This window comes from Balearica regulorum, chromosome 1, assembly GCF_011004875.1.
Source record: "Balearica regulorum gibbericeps isolate bBalReg1 chromosome 1, bBalReg1.pri, whole genome shotgun sequence".
NCBI lineage: Eukaryota > Metazoa > Chordata > Aves > Gruiformes > Gruidae > Balearica > Balearica regulorum.
Window position 1 is genome coordinate 147028764 of NC_046184.1, and position 22834 is coordinate 147051597.

A 22834-nucleotide genomic window follows, 5' to 3' on the forward strand; every position below is an offset into this window, starting at 1 on the left:
GACCTAAATGGTTTCAACAAGAATCTCTGCTAGCAAAGCCAAATGGAGCAGGAGCAATGGATGTGAGCGAGAGCATCTTGACTCACAGCCACTGTATGTGCTCTACGGTATGTCAGGAGCCTCAGCAGGGACCCACAGAAGGCACCACATCTGGACACCCCACCAGGGGCTCCTGCAGTTTTGCCTTGTGGTGAGGAACCCGTGACCCACACACCGGTGTCAGTGCTGCTGCCAGGACACATGCAAACAAGACCATGTAGCCCTGCAGAGGCTGTAAGAGCGGAAAAGGCAGGGAATACTGGCACGCACGCGGAGGAGGTCATCAGCACGGCAATAGCCTCAGCCCACCACCCTCACACGCTTAGTCAGAGCTCATGTTGGACATATTTTGAGGTGCAGGAGGCATTATTGTACATGATGTTGCATGTCTTACCTTGTTTGGGAAGGAAAACTTGCTTTGCTCTGCCTTTCCTGGTGTGTGAATAGCTGACAGTGGTGGAGGCCATGAATGGGTCATCTCCTGAAAAACAATATTGTACAGCAAACTGTGTTTAGAAAGTCAATGAAATAGGAGACGATAATAGTATATCAGTAGCAAGAATGGCTGGGTAGTGGAATATTTAAGTTACTTTAGCTTCTAGGAAATGCCCAGTTTACATATAATCTAGACAATACACGAGCTACATCATTGATTTTTATCACAGACTCTTGAGAGCAGTTCTTAAGCACCATTTCATTTTCCTGAATAGCTAATGCATCTTAAGTGCAAGAAGTTTGATTTTTCTAACAATCTGCAACCACATTTTAATCATGCAATGTATTCTGGCTGCTGAAACTAACAGAAGAACTTTTTTTGTAGTATGGGAGCAGAAATTTCAGTTCATGACCAAGTAACAGGGTACACACTATAGATTAATCGTGACATAGATTTCATAGACAAGGTCAGAATCATAAATGCTTAACACTTTTTCAATGGTTAAATCCTAAAATTGCCTTTATCATTGTAAAGGAGTTGAATAAGCTCTTAACTACAATGTATTTGTGCCTTGTAGGACAGAGCCCTAAACAAGGTGTGCTGCACTCCTCCCTGTGTTGTTTTGAAGGATATTTTGTAATAGCTAAGAGACATACGTAGCTTGACTTGACTTGTATGCAGTCATCCTTGACACAGCTTCAGGTAGCCACACATTCAATACCATTATCATTCAAGCCTGAATGAGTCAATCTGCAAAGCAAGTCTGCTTTTGGGGAGGTGTAAACTAAACACTTCAGACAAAAAATCTGCTAAGAGAGAGATGTCATATTCCTCTCTAGTGCAGGCCGTTAAAGGATGGACTCATTTTTTCACCTGTTCAGCACCAACAGCCATAATATTTGGTACACAGTAACTTAACGGAATTAATATGAGAAATAACGTGGACGTGACAACCCTAAAGAGTCAGCCCATAAGTTTCAAGAGCTGAAGAGCAAAATATCACCCTGCCTAAGCAGGGGGCTCGCTGACACTATCAAGAGTTTGCCTGATAGATGCTTTGCTGGGTTTTGATACCATTAGCTGACTGTGGAATTGTTTCTCGGTGATATTCCAGGGAGTCTTGCTGAGATCCACGATCAGTCCCAAAATAATACTGGAGTTATATTTCCATGACTCATTCCTTTTTAAAGAGAAAAGAAAGTGTTCTTGTTTGAAAAAAGGTGCGAGTGAGTCTCTTGCCCATCCTTGGTTAGCGCTGATGGAGGTGCTCCCTGACCCAGCACGGACTGAGCTGGAGCATTTTTTACACAGAGGAAAGTCTCCGGCTGTTCTGCCAATGAAGGGATCAGCCCTTTCAACATAGTTTATTAGTAATAAATGTCCCCTTTAAAGCATTCTTGATAAACAGTTTATTTCGTAATAAAACCTGCATTCTTTTATTTTATTTGAGGCTAAAAAGTTACATGATTTATTATACTTCTGTAATCTACGTGCGGGCCTCTAATCACAGCATCATCTGGTTTGCAGTTTTAGTATCAGAATTGCTTTGCTTTTCAGTTCTTTGAGGCAGATTGTTCATTTTATGACTTCCTTATCTGATAAGTGCCAGCAATAGCAGTATATAGTAATTTTTAATATACAGTAAGTTCTTTAAACTCAGGCAACAAAAAGCACAGGCAACCAGATTGCTATTTGCTACAAGTACCTGGCACACGTGCTATTGTTTTCAAAAGATTAAGGAATTACATATTGAGACGTATTCCAACAGTAAAGGTTTATGACAATAAATTGATGAAAAAGAGATTCGCAATGTGGACATTTAATCCTAAGGCTGTGATCTAAAAAACTATCAGTTTCTCACATGCTTTTCTCTGCTTTTCCATTACAGGACCATTTGCATACTTCATAGAAAATGGCATGTGGTGCATAAAGACTATAGGTGTTTCCACTGGTAAAATCCCTTCCCAAAAACCAAAGTGTTTTTCCCTACAAGTTGAGGTGCTGAGCCCAAAAATATGCATAGGAATGAACCATTTCTTTTCTTCTTCCTTTCTTCTGAAGGGCAGTGCTTCATGTTACCTCTGTCAATTGAAGAATCAGGGCAGCCAGACTGGGAACATCTGGTGGCTTTGACCTAAAGTTATCCTACTTGCAAAATATGCTATTCAGTACTTATGATTTCCATTTGCCCAAGAAGCAGTTCCTCCAGGTTATACGGTGGCTGACCCCCACTGTCACCTTCAGGGAAACATCTTCTGAGAAGTCTGCTATATGCCATGCAGAAACCAATCTGTTATGGCAGCAGAGCTCTTCCCTCCCACCTTGCCTGCCCAAGTCTGACAATGATGCCTTCATCCAGGGAAAGGACCAGAGGGCTGATTAAAAATAAGGGTGACCTTTTTTTTTGACATGTCAAAATCTTTCATTTCTTCTTTTCCCAAAGATTATTTCTCATCCACACTTCAATGAAAAATGGCCTTAATGGTCTTTTTTTTTTTTTTTTTCCCCAGCTAGCTTCTCTTCTCCCTTTTTACTTTGAGTTGTGGTATATAATAAAGCTTTCTACATAATTTAAATTTGACGTAACCCTTTCTGACACAAAGATTTAGTAAGACCACTGATATTTGCCAGGGTTAATAATTGCCATTATCATGAATATCTGAATGTGAATTTACTGGAATAATATTTTGAGTTGTGATCATGTGGTGTATTTATCACTACCAGACAACTATAAAATGAAATCAAATTAGGAAAAAAAAAAATCAGAAAACTAACATGAAAAATACCCGAAACTATAGCTTGTCACCACTGAAAAGTGGTAAGATTTAAACGTCGCAAAATATTTTTTGAAAACGGAAACATTAAACTATGTGCACAGTCTCGTTGTGGCTGCCAAGAACAGAATCTCAAAAATCAGGAGAAAGGATTTAGGTGTCCAGCAAGTGTCAACACTTTACAAGGTCAAACAGAAACAAATCCAGAATATGCTCCTGTGTGCCAAATCTCATGATTTTGACTGTATCTAAGATATTTGAGACAGATTAAAAGCACTAGTGGTGACATATGATTATACCAAGATCTTTTTTTAGTACATGGTGTGAAATGTTTGAAAATGTAAGCCCAAATGGCAACCATCTAAGTAAGTAAATAGAAAGGACTCAACTTTTATTGTTAAAATAAACTTTCATGCACAGCTTCTCTTTTCTGCTCAGCTAACTTGCCTGTCTTTGGAGGTTGGGATTGGCAGTATTGGCATAAGGCACCCACTGGACTGAAAACAATGTTTCAAATGGACTGATGAATATGTAAATGTACTTAAGATCCTCGGCACCTTCAAACTGGTGTTAGAACATTGATTGACACAAAAGATTTCTGAAATTAGAAGGAGAAAAAACCAGGAATTTTTTTTAGTATAAATCAAACAAAAAAATAAATCCGAAACACCTGGCACCAGAAAATATTCCAGCCACTACGAGATAAGGGTCTAATTTTAAACCAATATAGATCTTTCTCCAAACTTGATGAAGTTAAGGTTAAAGTCCTGAACAATGTTAATTAAAGGAAGCACTGAGAAGCCATTTGGGCCCCAGAAGTGTGGAAAACAAAGTTTTCTGGATGAAAGAAGGGAGCCCTGACTAGACTGCTTAAAAATACATATGGATAAGCATGTATGCCCAACTGCAGGACAGCTTGTTTGAGATGATGACGACTGCCCTCCTCCTACTGCAGCCAGACACACAGGACCGAGGGGCGGCTCTAAGACCCCCTCTTTTTTTTAACATGTGCTTCTCCTTGTGAGGGTTGCAGCGATGTTGTTTCACACGGACATCTTTGCGGTGGTGGTGATGGCACGTCTCATTCACATGCATATTGTAACTCTACAACTCTACAACTCTACTCGTCTCCACCTGTAGTAAATCTCTTTTCAGCAGCTATACATAAATGTCCAGTTTTACAAGCTATAAAGGTCCAAGCCGAGTCAATCTTAGTCAATGTGCCAACTTGGCTATTCTTCTTACTGAAGCGAAAACCTTCAAATTAAGAAATCTATAGTATTGTGTATCCTTGCTCCAAATTCAGTTTCCGCAGCAACAATTAAGTAACGAGACATTTCTTGTGGATTAATGACTGCTTGGCAGTGTTTTGTTTGGGGCTTTTAATCCTAGCTTGTAGGTAATTTTTCAGGAAAAGTACCATGTAGAGGTAAATAATAGTATTCACTCTAGACTTAAGGCAATGCTATTTATCTAGTGCCATCAATCTTGCTGTGTGGCACATGAAACCAGGAATAGTTGAACTGATTCAGAAAAATTGTAATTAATAAAAAGTAGGGAGACCAGTATCATCTAGATTTAAAGTCTAGCCACATGTATTATCTTGCTGTTCATTCACTGCCAAAACCAGAACTTATCATCGGGCCATTAAGAAAATTGACTGTTTAATCCTCCTCTTTGCTTGTGCTCACCTAGCCAATTTTTGATTCATAATATTTTGTCTCTCCACAGATGATGATTTAAGAAATGTTTGTAGTGTCGCATAAAGGACCCTGTCAAACATGTTTTGAAAATTATTTTAGTTGGCTCAACTTCATCCGCTGCTCTACTGACATGTCGCAGGAATTGCAGGAGATTGGTGAGACACAATTTTCCTTTGCAAATACTCTGCTGGTTAGCTCATGAGGAGGCTCTCTCTTTGTAGTTACCTACACTAAAATGCAGATTTTAGGGAAGCATTAGATATATTTATTCAGCTGGAAGTCAAGGCAACACAAAGCTAATGCAGAGTTTTCCAAGACCCTTTAGCAAGTGATCACAGGACACAGTTTGAGAAACTCTAATCCAGTTGCTCTCCTGTCTTCATAAAATAGATTTTTTTGTTTTGTTTTTTTTTAACGCAGGAGGATTTCTTTAACTGCTGTCAGTTGGCAAAGATCCCTTTCACTTCAGTGAAGCTACACTGCTACTAGCTGACAACGTGGCTATGATTTTAGTGTCAAACATCCAAAGCAAAGAGTCTGACACTGAAACTTTTGGAGACTATGTTGAAGCTGATAGCATTTCACTATGATAAGGTTCCCATGATGTGAAAAGCAAATTTTCTTTTTTTAAAATGGATTCCTCTAGTATCTGTTATAGCTGCAACTTTTCTAACCCAAACCTCAAATATACACCTGTAAAATAGAAAGATAAAGCTATTTCCTCCTGTTTCGTTACAATGTCACTTATCTAAACTACATCTACTTAACTTTTTCTTCTTCCTCATAAGCCCTGCAGTTTCCTTTGAGCACTTGATAATTTTCCTCTTTCTGTTTGAGCATCTTTTATTTTGTCATTGTCCTTTTGGTAACATGTTATTCAGAATCACCACCACTCAACAAAATATCTTGCCATTTTCCAGCTTCTGTTGTTTCCTGTTTTACTTCCTTTCCATCCGCTTATTTGGGCAGGTTTTAATTTATAGTTAATATTTGTGTCACATATGATGCAAAATGCTTTCTAAACTTGAGATAAGTGACAAATGTGGTTTCATCCACCCTCTAACTGAAGGATGAAATAATGGAGCCGAAATAGCCGTAAGGACACCATTTATGCCAAGCTGGGTGCCGGTTCAGCACTGAACCGCAGTCAGCAGCTCTTCTGTCTCTCCTACTCCTGCTAAAATGATTTCAAGGAATCACTTTTTTCATAGCAATCTGCTGCAAAAAACATTCTACCACATTTCCCCTTTGGCTCCAGTCCCAAGACCCTTCAAATGCCCTGTTGCTTTCTGTAATATGAATTCATTTCAATAGGCTTCATTGGTATCACATCCAAAGATATATGACAATCCAGGGGAGAGTGCTTGTCAAGGAATTTTTTTGTTCTAAGCAAAGAAATAAAAGTAATTGTATAGCTTGTGACTGTGTCATTTTTGCTGTGCTTGGTTCTTCAGACCTGCACGAATGGGCATCAGCTGAAATTGCTTGACAGAAACAGGGCTCGTGTGTGTGTGTGTGCGCGTGCATCTGTGGACTGGGGAAAAGGAAAGAAAAAAAGAGAAATTAGGCCCTTGGAAAGGGAGAAGGTCAGAGATTTTGCAGACTGCAGCATTAAAGAATGTGTTCAGCATTAAATCTCCAGATGTTTGGTATCTACAGAATGAAACCATTCCAAATCATGAACATTTGCAACGTGATCTGTGGATCAATTCACTCTACGGCAAATCACAAATGCCAGTGCAATAAGTTTCTGTTTGGAATACATTATCTCTGCTTTAGTGGAACCATCCTGCAAATAACCTGCAACATTTAGTCAAGGTTCAGCAATCTAGGACAGATAACTGTAAAAGAAGGCTACAGCTGCTTACTTATCAAACTGACTTATTTAGGTCCTTCATTGTATGATTATAATTCTTTAACAAAGAGTCTTGCAAATTTTTATTCATTTTGGGGGGACTAAATGAGCCTATAAGTCCAGAAGAAGCAATGGATATCCAAGAGAAATGTGGTTTGATTCTAAGAGCAAGTGTTAATTAGGGTATAACCCATGCCATGCTCTCTCATATCAGAGTTTAAGGCAAAAAGATTTATTTCTAACTATCAGGAAAGGAAGAATGTGTACCTTTACAGGTAAATCATAGAATAAAATTTAAAGGTTTCCTTAAAACCTTTTAAATATTCTTCACTGAATTAAAAAAAAAAAAAAGGACAAATTTTCTCCTTTAGTCGCAGTGATGAATATCTGTTCTTAGCTAAGAAGCTATGTTTTTAGATGAATGCATTAGGCCATATGATATGACAAACTGTCTGAAAACCAGCCTTGCCTGGGCAAGCTGAGATGATGTGGTTAATCAAGGTACAATCTTTATTAGTGCATTAACCTCCTGCACCCAAGGACTGAGGATTCTAATTCCTGAATTGCCATGCGAGACTGATGCAGCTAGTTTTCCAGTCTCAGTTGGCAGCAAGCTAACAGAAGTGGCTAATGAAGATGAATAGCTGCCTCTTGGGAGTGGGGGGAGGAGAAAGAGGAAAGGAAAAGACCTAGGATACTTCAAGGTCCAGATCTCTGCATGATTTCAGATAATAATGAAAAAGTGCACATAGTCGACATTTTCAGAGATCATAACAAGCATGTTAATTCTGCACTCTGCTAACAAAGCAATGGTAGTGGCCTCAGGATTGCTCTGGAAACATTTCAAGAAGTTAAAACAAAGGCTATTGAAAATAAAGACCAGGACACTGGTCAGGGTCTTACCTTGTTTTTGATGGATCATTGTATTAATATGGACAAAGGAGCACATGAAAAAAATGCCCAAAGCTAAAAACCAGGCACATTTACTAAGGAAAAAATCTGTGGTTTGGAGAAGACAAAAATACCATCATGGTAAATATTTAGCAATACTAAAATATCTTTGCCACAAATGCATGTAATGTTCTAATATAAACATCCCCTTATTCCAGACAAAAATACACTGCTAAATGAAAGGAGGTCATCAAAGCAAGATTTGTGAGGATCAAAATCTAGTTTTTTTTGAAACTAAACAAATTTTTCAAGTTTCTTATGTTTTGGGAGGCTGGAAGCTTTTTGAAAGGGCCCTGGACAGAAGGTGAAATAGCAGGTCATCGGTTTGGCCTAATTTGTTCTTAGTTCCAGTCTTTTATACTCCTGAAGCCAGCTTAAGAGAACTGAGGGCACCATAAAGACTTACTTGGTTCCTGGGAACCCAAGGGATCGTACAAAGAGGTCTTTTGTGCATCTACAGAGGAGATTCACCAGTGGGTATGAATTGATAATTTTAGCTCAGCTTGTTTAGCCAACTGATATTTTAAGCTTCACAAACCTATGGGTAACACAGTAGTGCCTGTGTGCTCTGTGCACAAGTTACGGGCAGACATTACATGAAGTAAATACCTTGTGCTCTGGGTTAAGGTTTAAGGTGCTATGAGAACGCCTTTCGGCTAACGTACCTGCAAAGGTTGCCAACCATAACAAGAAGAAAGAAAGCTTCTGTTCTGTGCTTCTTGGTTAGTGTGAAAAGATGAGAGAGATGGTAAAAAAAGACCATAGAAAGAAAAAATCAGAATTGAAGTATGAGAAGTTAAATGGCTGTCAAATGTGTCTTTATAAAGCATAACTCCAAGAGGTTTTGCACTTGTGGTTTCTTAATGATATTAGATGAAAAGTGCTCAATTTACAGGTGAAAATTACACCAGGCTGAGACCTCAGACTGTGGAGCTGAGCATCAAGGCAGAGACTCTCCTTCCCTTTTCCCTGACGTAGCACAGAGAGGTTCTGCAAGGCAAAGCAGCCTGTAAATCCTTCCTGGACAACCTTGCATGGATGTGGCTGACTGCAATTAGCAAACAATTTTGTTTATGATGCTCTGACAACTTGCGGAATCTGTTCATATACAAGTCATTTATTCTGAATGAGATTAAGAAATCAGTGTAGCACTGCGTGCTTCAGTGTATGTGAATTCAACCATCTGTTCTCAAGGTTGCATCATGTGCCTCCTAGATCTGAATTGACAGAAAGATGTTAAATCTTGATGATTCGTATTCTAGAAGTAGCGCAGTGGCACAATGTGATAGCTGAAGCTAACAGAGACCAGTTCAACTAAGAGAACAGAAATGTACAGACCTGAACACAGACAAACTCATGTCCACAAATGAAGAATACCATATATATACCTGGTAGACTAGGACAGTGTACCTGGAAAGGAGTTAGAGATCACCAGAGGACAAGTAACTGAAAATAATCTCCCAACGACTCATGCTCTTGCCCAAAGAGCTCGTTCCATCATCGTGCATTTGAAAAAGGAGAAGTAAGCAGCAGAGTAAAACTGGTGAAGCCAATGCTGGAATAGCCTGTTTCTTTGACTACATCTCTTCAAAAATGCTGGGAATCCTGAGAAAGTGAAAAAAGGAACAAAAAAAGATCACAGATACTTGCAGAGATCAGTCCTGTTAGAGTAAGAGCTGCTATGCTTGATTTGCATAAGCATCTTCATAGGGGAAAAAAGCCTCTAACATGACTTTTAGAAAAGGTATTTGTAGCCAACTGTCAAGTAACCCAAGGTAGAAGGTAGAACCTCTACTCAACACCTTCAACAGGATTCACAAGAGATGACTGAAAAGATCAAGGTTGTTCATGTTTAATAGAAGTCCATGTATACAAAATTTCCAAATAGCTCTCAGTGGAAAATGTTGTCAGTTCACAGTAATAGAAAAAGATGAAAACCACTAACTTCTTGTGTCATGAGCCAATCGACAGAGGGACAAAAAGGCAAATTGAAGTTATGAAGAAAAGAACTTCTCATGAGCTGGTGGTTCACTGCTGGGATGCAGCGCTACAGAAATGCCTGTATTAATCTCTTAAAGTCTTAAGATCAAGAAAGGATGCTTTTCTGAATGATATGCTTCAGCCAAAGACAAGATAATGGCCTCAAAACAGGGGAGAGTGGCTGCAGTTATCTGGCTTGTTACACCAGTCAGAACGCTAGTCTGCCTGGGTGATAAAATTCAGACTCACACCTAAAATGTACCTAAGTGGGATTCTTGTTCTTCATTTTGGAGCTTCTTTTTCAGTTTATCAAAATCCTTAGCATTTATGGCACTCAATACAGGCTTTATAAGTCAAGAAAACATGTGAACCATTTCTATTCACATGTGAATGCTAGGTACTGACCACAAAAGCAGCAATTAAGAGAAAGGGATGTTCCATTGTGTTCTAGAAAAGATAGAAACAAAAGTTTGCTTTTTCCTTATGTATCAGTAATCTATTGCCCATAGTTGTCCCCTGCTCCTTTTGATAGTGTAAGGTCCAGACGCATCACAATTAACCTTGGTGATTTAATTGAGGGGTTGACACTCTTGCTATAGTCAGCAGAAAGACAGACTCCAGCATGGGGCACATTAGCAGACTTTTAAGATCTGGAGCATCCTCTGGAAGTGACTTTCTATATTGTCTAGAGATAGAGTCCAGATTGCTATACTCAGTCCTAAAGTGCATCCAGCCTGGGGGGGGTGAGTCTGGCCTTGTGCCCCTTGGAGCAAAGCTTTATTTCTTACATGTTTGTATGGCACCTAGCACAGAGATTTTGATCAGTACTGGGCCTCTCTAGTTGCTACAATCACACTTAAAAGTTGAGGGAGAATTCAGAGGTGACTTCCTGGCAGCTCTATTATTTCAGCTAGGCTGCCCTGATACTTTTTCTTAGACCATCTTTTAGGTTATGTCTCTATCACCAAATCTCAGAGTGTTACCACATTTCTGTATCTTGGCCATCTGCATATCAGGTCAAGAGTCAAGCACTCATAAGGCCCTCTTTCCTATCCTCCCTATGTTTCTTGGAAACATATATAGTCCATATGACCTTTTAATACATTCACATTAAGAAGACATTGCTGTTCCAGAGAGGTCATCTGTGATCACCTAGAATGTTTTCCTTAAATATATGGACAACCGAGTATTAGCTTTTCCAGTTTTAATGTTGTGGGTAGTGAGAAGGTTAGCCGGCTGGCTATCATCTTTTTCTACTAAAATGTCACATTTGGATTCTGTCTCAGCCTGGAAGAGCAGCTGGACAGAAGAGGAGAGCTTAGGTCCGCCCCATCAGGCACCCAGCCTCAATCTCTGGAGTGGGGACCGGGGTGTGCAGAACATCATTCCAGCAGGTCCGTGTAGGCACAGCCACTACCCAGGGTGGCTCTCTGCCTCCTGTTGTCTGCAGTAACACACCTGCCCTCCTTCCCCTGGCAGGTGTAGAGGAAAGACGGTCTCTGTACTACCCACCTCTCACCCCAAGTCTTGGGAATGAGCCCCAACCAGAAGTGGGGGTCAGGTGCAAACATCCTCCTTCTTCCTCCAGGGCTCCCTGGGTAAAACCCCCCCCAGATTTCCCTGGAGAATCAGCCACCCATGCTGAAAAAAATCCAGCGAAGTGGCAGAGTGGGGCTTGGTGCTAGAACCTGAGGCTGGTGGGTCTGCTCCAAGGCTATCTGCAATGTAGAAGGCTGGACATATCCTGTTACTTTTGGAAAAGCAAGTTAGTAGCACTTCCTTTTCCCCATGTGTAGTCCAGTTCCTATATGTATATGTAGGTTATAATCTCTCTGGGATGAGCACTACCTTGTAGCATGTACATGGCAGTATGCACACTTAGGCTATGATTTTGTTCAGAAGCTACTAGGAGCAGCAGGTTTTGTTGACTTTTACAGGGGTGAAAATGCCAGCACAAATGGGCAAAGATTCAGAGGACCAGGATAGACACTCTTAGATAAATTACTGGATAACTTTGGGATTTAATCTGCACTAAAAATTAATTCACAAACAAATCTTGCACAGTATAATGGTAGAGGTTCTCTACCAAGGATATTTTATCCTTTACCACAGATAAAACATGCAGTTGATCCTCTTCAAAACCACTACTGCACTTTGAACTGCTGAATTTAGTGGTCTGTGAAGTGACAGAAACTATTGTGGACAAGATCATCTGACAGTATTTTAGATGGGTGAAATGATTTCCTTTTCTTTTTAACATCTTCCAGCATTGGTGTTTGAGCAATTTGGTCCAAAATGTGCGTCAAAAGCATACAGGATAGGAAAAGAGGAAGAAAATATGTACTGGAAGACCCCTCAGAATAGCTGAAGAATTCAGTAGATAAATCCCACTGGCTGCACTCTCCATCCAAAGTCCTTGAAGCACTTCTGGGCCCCCCATCCATGCATGCCATGATCTCTAGTCAATGCAAACTGGATGCAACAAGGCTGGAGGTTTCATTCTTGAGAGCAGAGACAAAATTAAAATCTGGAAAGTGATAAGACCCAAGTCCTGCTGCTAAGTTCTAGTCTTTGCGTGGCTTATTGAGGCAAAAGCAAATAATCAGGGCCTTTTGCATCACAGTAAAGGTTTTGGTAAGCAGGACACACTGGACTCCTGTCATAATATTTTTTATCTGTTTCGCAGAGTTAAAGCAACAAATCAGCAAGTACAAACAGACTATTTTTTACATTAATCACCAGGTTGTTTTGGATGTTTAGGAGAGAAGTCTTGCGACAGGGCCAATCAGAGGGTGAGTGCGTTGGGGCACTGCCCCTGCTTGCAGAGCTGGCACAACCACAGTCCCTGCACTTCAGAGGCTGCAGGTTCCTCTGCGGCAGCCTCAGAAAAAAGACCCAAACCTGCACCCTGAAAAGACTGTCAAGGTGAGGGGAAGGCTTGCGGCCAGTCCCTTGTTGCTGCAGAGAAAAATGTTAGGCTTGCCAGCAGCATGGTGCTTCTGGGAGCCCTTGCGAGGGTGTTATGCGCGGGCAGGGAGACCGCCCAGGGTGCTGCTGCTCACCATCGTGTTCTCAGGGGCCAGTGCCAGGAGCATGAAACAGCACTTGCCACTTCTCCCCGCTACATGTAGGGTGGCCTTTGGGAAGCTGTGGGAGGCAGGGAGTGCCCCTTTGCCCCAGTTGTCCCCAGGCAATCTGACAGTTCTTGTTAAAACTGATTTTAAATTGTGCTTCTCTCTAGCTGCAAATACACCCACGGAGCAGTGAAGGAGACCGTTCTTTAGCTGTGCAGTTCATACTTATCTATAGTTTATATTAAGTGGGTTCTTCAAAGCTATCACTGTCTCAAGCTCAGTCTGCTTTAAGCCCTGAAACAATAACATTTAGTGCTTATTGTACACACTGGCTTTCATTTGCAAGGTATTCTGCAAACTTGAATTAAGCATCCCAGCACCCTTGTAATCTCCGTAAGTACCATACTATTATTATGAGGTAAAACACATAAAACTGGAATTAAGGTTGAAAGAACCTTGAGTCAGAAAATCCCTCAAGAAAATCCCTGTCCCGGCACAAATAGTGACAATGCCATTCTGCGACTCCACTTGGAAAAAATAGTAGAAGGTATGAAAATATACACTGAAGCCTTAACTCTGCTCCTAAAGCACGTGTTCTGGCTTTGCCATTGTACCATTTATTTCATTAAGAAGCAGAGCAACACTAGGATCTTACTCATTATTGTAGGCACTGTCTGCATAAGAAATTTGCATCTATTTAAAAAAACCCAATGGTTTTAAACCACTTTAACTAAAACCAAATACATTTAGATTTCTCTAACTTTATTAAAACCAAATTAAATGAATGGAAAGAAAAATAAATAGATCTTTGCAACTGTTTGTAAGTAGACTGGTTATGAAACTGGAACTGGTGAGACACCCATATGCACAGAAAGCCTGCACGGACTAGCGCTTCATGCTGCCTCACAATTTCTAGGTACTCTCTGCCGATGTACCAGACTCTCAGTACAAAGACAGCTTGGTTTTACAGCTAGAATGTTATGAAAAATGATGCTAACAAAAGTTTTTACAACTCTAAAATATTCCTCAAGATGTTTGCCAGCAAACAGTAGGTGATTATGAAATTATAGGCTGCATCGTGACAGAGGCATGCAAGGAAGTAAGATGGTTACAACTGCTTGTTTATTTTTGAGCTCTTAACTACACATGATTTATCCACTTTACAGCAAAATTAACATTCTTTCGCTGTCATTTAAAAAATGAAGATGCATATATTTTTCTTTTTTTTTTAACCTCATAGAAATCATGTGGAAAAATTAAAGTAATACATAAAGAAAAAGGAAACAGGACATACCATTACCACTCTGTAATTATGTTACCTATTTTTTAGAGAGCAGGGAATCAAAACCAGCTGCTTTACCACTGGAAATTTAAAATATTAAAAGTCATGAAAGATTGTTTTGTGGCAGCAAATGTTAATTTCTTTTGATTTCTTTTCATGAGAACCATCAAGCTTCAATTCACTGCAATAAGAAAGTCCACATCATGTCTACATATCAATTAATTCCCACTTAAGCCTTCAATGACTTTCGTACCCAGGGAAGGATTTTACCCCTGCTGATTAAAGGTAGTCCTTTAGGTTAGTTTTTTTTTGTTTTACTTTGAAAATGTTTCTTAGTAAAACAAAGCAGTGGATATATCTTTCAAAGCTTTAGTGTACATAGAATCCCATCAGAAGAAAGATCACGACATAGAGCTTTTTTCCCTACCAGCAATAAAAGCATAAATAAGGAACACCCTCAAAATGAAACAGAGACAGTTGGAGATTACTACAATGGTAAAAGAGTGCTGTAATCATGAACATTTCATGCTTTTTGTGTGAGAAAAATGGGATCCTGGAATTATGCCAGGCAGCTTAAAATAATCTGCATGGGCAAGGCAATTGCATCCAACCGGTGTATATTGAGAGGAGAAACAATGATCTAGAGGTGACTCAACTAATGCAACTCTGTCTTCAGAATATCAGACAGAAAAAATACCAGTGGTACAAACCCAGTCCGTCCCCAGCGCTGAATTATGTCAACCAAAGTGAACTCTGGTTACAGCCAGGCAAAGCAGAGTGGCCTGCCAGGGGTTTTGCTGATTGTTCAGCAAATAGGAACACTCCTAATACCTGTGTGCAAGACAGACTGACATTTTAAGACAGAGCATGTTATAAAGTGAGATGAGAAAAGATAAAAACTGTGCTTTCGAATTAATCCTTTAATGCCAACTAGCAGTAAAGCTTTTAGTAGAGTCTGTTTGGTTTTATTGATAGGTTCAATGTGTTGAATCCCTATCCATATTTTAGCCCCAGTGCCTAGATTCACATCGCTGTTGGTTTCTGATGCTTAATCTCATTAGTACAGCTATTTGTATTGATATACCCAATAAGGTTGCTAATACTACCTTAGCTAAGTGTTATTTATTGTATCTGTATATACAACAATATTAACACAGTCAAGCATCAGCATCGGCACTTGAGGGCACCATTAAATTCACCAAGTGTTCAGCAAGAGATTTAATGATGGATTTAATAGTATTAAATAAGAAAAAATGCCCTTGGCCTTTACATTCTCATTTAAAAACATATAAAAGAGTAGTAATTCAGGCAGTTATACTTCTTTCAAAGATTTGCCTTTAAATCACTCTCAGCAATATGAGATCAGCTGTACTTTGACTGTTATTGTATGTTGACCAAAGACAGCAGCCCTTGGCCTATCAGAATTACCAAACTGTTGGCAAATTCAGCTCAAGTTCCTACGTCAAATATGGGTGTTTACTGCTAAAACAATGAAGACAAATACTGGTGGAAAATTAGCACAATGGTGTTGCCTGTGAGCTACATTACTGACTTCTGCTAGCAACAAATATAAGCAGAGCCATGAAATAACTGGACGTGAGGTTTTTATGCTGATTTTTTTCATGGAATATAAGTAGGTTGGGGTTTTTTGCGGGGGGAGGGGATTGGGTTTTTTTGGTGCAGTAGTGTGCCTGCTGCATCTCCCCATAGCTTTTAGCTGTATTTACCTTGCTTTCTTTCAGTCTCCAGATGTCTGTTACTGAATGGAGCTACTGATGTTCTCTCGCCCATCAATGAGATAATTTCACCCAAGAAAGGCATATGAATGGCTTTTTTTTTCTCTCTGAAGCAATTGCACCTTTTAGGTCGAAGGAACAAGGGCTCAGTCTGACACCGGAAACTTTCTTCATACGCTTCATACGCAGCCCAGCCGAGTCTGTCCCCTTCTTACATTCAGTTTGAAACCACCAAGTGAGTGGAAGAAAAATGTTGGAAGACAAAGATGCTCTCTGTGTGGCCCTTACCAGTGATTAGAGGGCCACCTAAGCACCTGTGAGTTCTTCTTAAGCTTGGAAACTGTGGGCCATATGTGCAGGCTCTCAGTGACTTCCATATGTAGAACTGACTTTATATCACCATGAATGAGCAACTGTTCAGTCATAGGATTTTTTTTACATATTTTCAGTGTCATGAAAAAAGATTATACAAACACTTATACTAGCAATATGAATACTGACAATTAAAAGATAACAGTAAAACCATCATATTTGAATTTGAAACCAAATTAAAAAAGTTTTTTTCAGCAATTTTGGCATTAAAGAGAATATGGATCAAATCAAAATTATACTTCCACACACATGGGTAATAACACTTAAAACTAGATCCTTAGCAGCAAATCATGCAAAAAAACAACAACAGAAAAAGCCCAAGTGACTGCTTATCAGGGAACATTCACATTTTCCTCTGAAATTTCCCTGCTTTTGAATAGTTCTACTGACACAGCTACTGGGGTATTTTGAACAAATTCGCTATATAACATCTTGAAAGACAATGCACCTAGTTTAAAGCATGACTTATGCAACAGAGACGAAGAAAGGGACAGGCTATTCTCATTTCCTCACACATCCAGACACACTGGATTAATTATACAGCATTATATAAATGTGGATGTGTTTGATTCCACAGTGCTTTCCAAAACAAGGGTAAAATATTGCCACATCACTAATGGGTAAAAGCCATACAGGGTACACAGTTCACTGCACAACAGTAAGGGGAAGGGGAGTAGGTTAAAGGAAATATTAACCAAGGATGAGAAGAAATCCCATTTCTTATCAGACAAGCCCCCAGGTCTCCGATGTCATTTCAGAACATGGGTCTTTGGCTGTTACAGATACAGCTAACATCCTCATACAACGAAACATATGCTTCTCAGTTTATCTATTTCAGAAAAATAACCCAATACAGAAAACTAGGTTCTTGTTTGTGCCAGTAGATCCAGGACTCCTGCATCCACCTGCACATTCTCATGATTTTGGTGCATGAGACCTTGGGTGGATCCAGAGCTAAGGCTTAAGTTTATACATCTGCTAGTGTGGTGCATATATAAAATGCATATTTTGTGGAAGTAATTTTAAATTAATTTTTTAAAAAAAGGATCTTAAGTGGTGAGGTTTGCTGAGAAAGTACAACTATAGGTACCAGAGAGCTGTCTTCTCTTGCAATCAACAATGAGATTTATTATTTTTTTAATCATCTCTAACAGCAGGCAATTCAGTATTAGGCATTCCTGAAATGGCTTTGTAGCACTTTGCCACCTTTGGATGAGATGCTTGTGGTGAGTCTTTCAGAGACTTTAAGCTTTACTTCTGTCTATGGGTGCTCAGAGACAGCTCCCGTTGAAGTCAATGGAAACTGAATGCCCATAAATAGGAAAAAAAAGTAATTTTACTAGTGGCAGTAAGGATTTAAAAATGCTCGAGTAGGCAAAATCCCTTCCTCAAGCTGGCTGCTAAAATGATATACTTTTAAGAGACTGAAAAGGTTCATCTAGAATTTGCTCTGTTGGTTAAATAATACTTACACAGGTTTTTGCATGCCGATTATGTATCAATTATTGTATAATTGCATCATTACTTTAATTAGATTAAACTACATAATTGGGATGTCTAATTACAGAATGAGCGGGAAAAAAAAGGTAACTTACCCGACATTAACTGTGATTCTTGAAGAGGGGCTGTCCACCCAGAATTTGCTTCAGGGGCACATTTCTGGTGCAGGAGACACTGGTTTCCCCTACAGCAGCAGCACCTGAGGCAGCCCCAGGGGCACCATCCCCACCCAGCTCCTTTCAGGAGCTCCAGCAGTAAGGTTGTCATGGGGAGGACATTTACCATTTGGTAAATACCAGTGGGGTATGCCAGAGCGCTCTTGTCCAAGTCAGCAGGGAGGGGAGGTGGGTTGTGGAGTCTATGTGGAAAACTCTTTGTGAAAAACCACAGTTAGTGCCGAGAAAGCTGCTCCTCTCCTCCAAGTGATGGTCCACAGAGACACCATTCTTGATAATGAACAAGCTGCATTTTAAATCCATATGTGGGAGGAGAAATCTTACCCAGAGAACAATGGGGGACTACTTTATCAGCACTGGCCTCTGATTTACCAACTGGAGTTGAGGACTTGGAGAAGTAAATGAGTAAACAAAGCATTTAGGAAGCAAGTCTGAGTACCTCAGCAAATGGAGAAGAATTGACTTTCTCTGGAGAATACTCTTTAGTAAGTCATGAGAAACAGGAATACAGTTCAAAATTTACCTGGACAAGTCTGCATAGGAATAAATTGGCTTCTCACCATTTCAGACTGGTTGCACAAACAATTTTGAGGGATCACCTGATTGTGCCAATCACATTAAATGACATCTCACCGTCTTATTTTGTTGTGAGTGAACTGAGACTTTGGGGAAGAAAACAAGTAGAAGGCTAAACTGATGGAGATCAACGTGAGATCTGCAGAAGTCTCTAAAACTATCTGCAGGTTGTGACATAATCTAAACACAACATTTGTGGTGTTGAACTTACATTGTGTCTTGTCTTTATTGAAAGCTCTCAGAAGAATTAATGCTATAGGGTGGTGAAGTGATTATAATTTTTTTCCCCAGATATACAAGTTTTAAAGATTCACTTCTGTACCTTCAGAAGACATAGTAAGAGCCTGCAAAGAGCTCCATCCCGAAGCTGGAATGGCCTGGTAAGGTGGGGAGACCCTTGTGGGGAGAAATGCCTCATGAGAAGTGAAGTTACAGCTATATAATTTTTGGCAAAGGGACCTAAGATTTGGGACCTCTTAGAATCTTTTGAACTTAGGAAACAATTTAAGATGAGGCTGAACTTTGTCCTTCAAAGGATGAGGCAGGGGGTGGGCAAGCCAACAGGTCCTGGATCTCTCCACCATTCTTGAGGAAAGGCTCCTTTCAGGCTGTCGCAAGCCACGTCGAAATGCCAAGATAAAGGGTCCCTCCCAGCTAGGAACACAAGGTCTCTGCAAATAATCTCACTTTGGGATGTGAAACTACATGATAATTGTGAACAAGAGGTGTAAATGCCTAGTTACGGTTTAGACTCCTGGTCTAGACCCCCTCAGCAAAGCACCCCACACACTCACACACTGAAAGAACAGTTCCAGTCCCAAAGCACTGGCAGTCCAAATACATGATATGAAACCCAAGACCGATGCAGACACAGGAAGCAATACAAGGAAACAATGACTTAATTTTGACCAGCAAAATAGTCTTAATCTCACCAAGATTATGTAACAGTATTTTGGCAGCCCAGATGCTACTAGGCATATTTGCTATTTTCATTTTTTTTTTTCCTAGAAGTATCACAGCACATTTAACAAGTGGGCTGAACAAAGGCATCATCCACCTCTGCATCCTAACCAAGAGATAATAAGTCAGTTGGGGGCAAGACCAGCAAGGGCCAAGGAATGCCATGTTTGACAATATAGGAAAACAGATGCCAGCAAAAGCGTCCCATGGTTGAAGCTGCAGATTGGCTTAGTGTTCCTTCTGTTTTTCCTTTTTTTCCCCCTGACAACTCAGACTGAAATGAAAGTGGCAAGACCAAAGCCATTGTGACATGAGCTGGTGAGACCCTGCTGTTGGGCTCCAACAACAAAGCTGATGATAGATGTATTCTGACCGAGATGATCAGAGAGCTGCTGGGAAGAAATCCAGTCCATACACTTCTTACATTCAGCTTTGTAGAGGGTTCTGCACTTGGCGCTGAGATGTTTTGAGGAGTGTTGGCCAAAATACTTCAGACTATCAGGTGTTGGCTGGCACCAGGTGTCAAATTTGGCTCTGGTTCTGGGAGACTAAGACTCACAGAAAGACAACAGACAGGGCTGGCAGATTCATCACGTTGGAGAAACAAAATTATCCTGATCCTGCCTACCTGAGTTTTCTAAGAATTATGGGCATCCAGAGAGTCAGTGGGAAAGCAGAGAATTTATTGGAGTAAAACGTCCTTTTTTTTTCTTTTTTTTTTTTTTTTAAATAATGAAGTGCATAGCAAATAGAAGTTGGTAACATGGCTTTTCCTGGTCATAGAGATTTTTTTCATCCACATATCCCTGTAGAACCCTGAAAGGCTGAGTCGATGGGGTAGGGCATTTTACAGACCATACCAGTGGGTGGCATCCAGAAATATGCATCATCTTGAATGACATGTGTCTCCTTGACAATATTGAAAAAACCCTAGTTCCCCAGGACCCAGGTAAAGTCTTTTGTGGCTGTAACAGCACAAGGCTAAGGTTGCTTGTCAGCACCTGAACAGTCCTGGAGTGAGGACTGGGTGGTTTGCAGTTTCATGCCTGATGGCGAGTTTCAGGCTGTCACCTCATCTGCTGGGCTGACCACCTGCAGATGAGCATGGGGAGAGATACTGTGGGAGCTGGGAGAGGAGGCTGATGGGGAATTCTGCTGCACATCTGACCTGCAGACCATCAAGGACAGCTTTCCAAAGCAGTGAGAGCCAATTAGGAAACCAATGATAAATTTTTTTATAAACCAGTGAAACAATGAACAATGTAGGTATGAGACATAATGCGGCATGTGAGTTTGAGGCTCATCTTCTGTTTTGTTTTGGGGTTTCTTCCATTTTGTCTGGTGAGAAGTAATAGCTTTTTTGGTGCTCAGAGGTGTGCTTTTGCTGTCCCATGGCACTGTCTCAGTTAATTCTTAATCTGAATGTGGATTAAGAGAGAATTCTCTGTCTTTTGCACAGAGAAACAAAAGGTGATTAATTGAACCAACTCAGCTACCTATGGCAGAAATTTCCCATGCATTAAGCAATCATCCCGTTAAGCTGATTCTGTGTTCACTGGCCATGAGGGGATGCAATTGCCTTTGCAGGGGTTTCTATATAAACCAAAGGAGGTAACAAGAGATCAGCTGGCAAAACTGCTCAAACAAAATATGACTTAGTGGATAAACGGTTACTAAAAGAGAGGCTGATTCCCCAAACTCCTTTCTTCTCTGAAATGGAAGGAAGGTTCTGAACACTGGCAACACTTCTTGTACTACAGTGAGTTGCATCCATTTTAACAGTGTCTCCTCAGAGAGATCAGAGATGGAGGGAAAATGGCCCGAGTACAGGAGAAACATGGAGCTGTTGGAGCGAGTCCAGCGGAGGGCCACGAAGCTGATCAGAGGGCTGGAGCACCTCTCCTATGAGGACAGGCTGAGAGAGTTGGGGTTGTTCAGCCTGGAGAAGAGAAGGCTCCGGGGAGACCTTAGAGCAGCCTTCCAGTACCTGAAGGGGCCTACAGGAAAGATGGAGAGGGACTGTTTATCAGGGAGTGTAGTGACAGGACAAGGGGTAATGGGTTTAAGCTGCAGGAGAGTCGATTTAGATTAGATGTTAGAAAGAAATTCTGTACTGTGAGGGTGGTGAGGCACCGGCACAGGTTGCCCAGAGAAGCTGTGGATGCCCCCTCCCTGGAAGTGTTCAAGGCCAGGCTGGATGGGGCTTTGGGCAACGTGGTCTAGTGGAGGGTGTCCCTGCCCATGGCAGGCGGGTTGGAACTAGATGATCTTTAAGGTCCCTTCCAACCGAAACCATTCTGTGATTCTATGATTCTATGAAAAGGAATTAGACCAGGCTGGTCACATTGGATATTCATCACTCACTATTATCAGGGTCAGCCAGAGATTATCTTCTCTTGAGCATCCTGAGGAAGAAAAAGATGGTTTCCAAGAGAAGTAATAAAAGGAAAAGGATTTAGAGACAGTCTGATCAGACTTCTCAGATATACCAAAACTGTTTCCACATCATAGCCTAGTGGTGCGGAGCAGAGGAATCGGTAGTGGGAAAACAATGATAATGTTTTCACTAGTAATGTTGAACAGAGCTAAAGCTGTTGTACAATCCAAGGGCCCAAAAGATAAAGGCAAATTGTGTGATTAGAAGCAATAGAAGAGTAGCATGAGGCCACCTTATCCCTTCCCTTGCAAGTTACAGGGAAGCAGGTAAGGTGCAAATGGAGCCGCTCTGCTCTTCAGGAATAGCCCAGTGTGTTCCAGGTGTGAAATCTGCATGTAGGCAGTTGTTCAAGAGTGAACAGGTAACTGTCAGTTTTCAAATGTTGTCCAAATTATCTGCAGGCAATTTTTAGGAAAGTACATTGATTGATTGTGAAGTTAAACATTTTGGCCTTTGCAATTTCTTTTCTTTCATTTACAACTTCATCTATTAAAATTTCACAGAACTAATTAGTTCCATTATAAATTAATTATTCGCACATTTTTCCTTAAAAAAATAGGCTTTAGAGCATAACAAAGTCTTATATCTATTTTTAACTCTTCTACAGCTTAAAAAATAAGAGAATGAACTTCTTTCATGTTTCATGCACTCCTCCCCTCCTCTGGAGCACACGCCTTTAGAAATAACTGCCCTGATACCACACACCAAATTATGTCTTCCAAGGGAGAGGTTAGGCGAAATCCCATTGATTTATTGGTTGTTGTTGTGTGGGTGTGTACTGAGGAACAGCATTTCCAAAGGCTTTTAGCATGCCAGCTTTTATCCAAAACAGCTTAATTAAAACCTGATATTATAATAGTACCATTTGCCCCAAAATGAACAGTAGCTATACCGACTGCCACTGCATTAAGTCTGGTTAATGAAAGTAATTACAATATGCTAGTAACAAAGGCATGAGGGATGAGGATAATAAAGAGCCATTT

General features: G+C 40.5%; 1 protein-coding gene across 1 annotated transcript in view; it reads right to left on the bottom strand.

Annotated features, from left to right (window-relative positions):
• AFF3 (ALF transcription elongation factor 3) overlaps window positions 1–22834 on the bottom strand; it is a 330669-nt gene that overhangs the window by 136953 nt on the left and 170882 nt on the right. The window contains exon 5 of the mRNA XM_075738011.1: window positions 434–520. Within this exon, the coding sequence (XP_075594126.1) occupies window positions 434–520 (87 nt within the window). The remainder of the gene's footprint in view (window positions 1–433; window positions 521–22834) is intronic.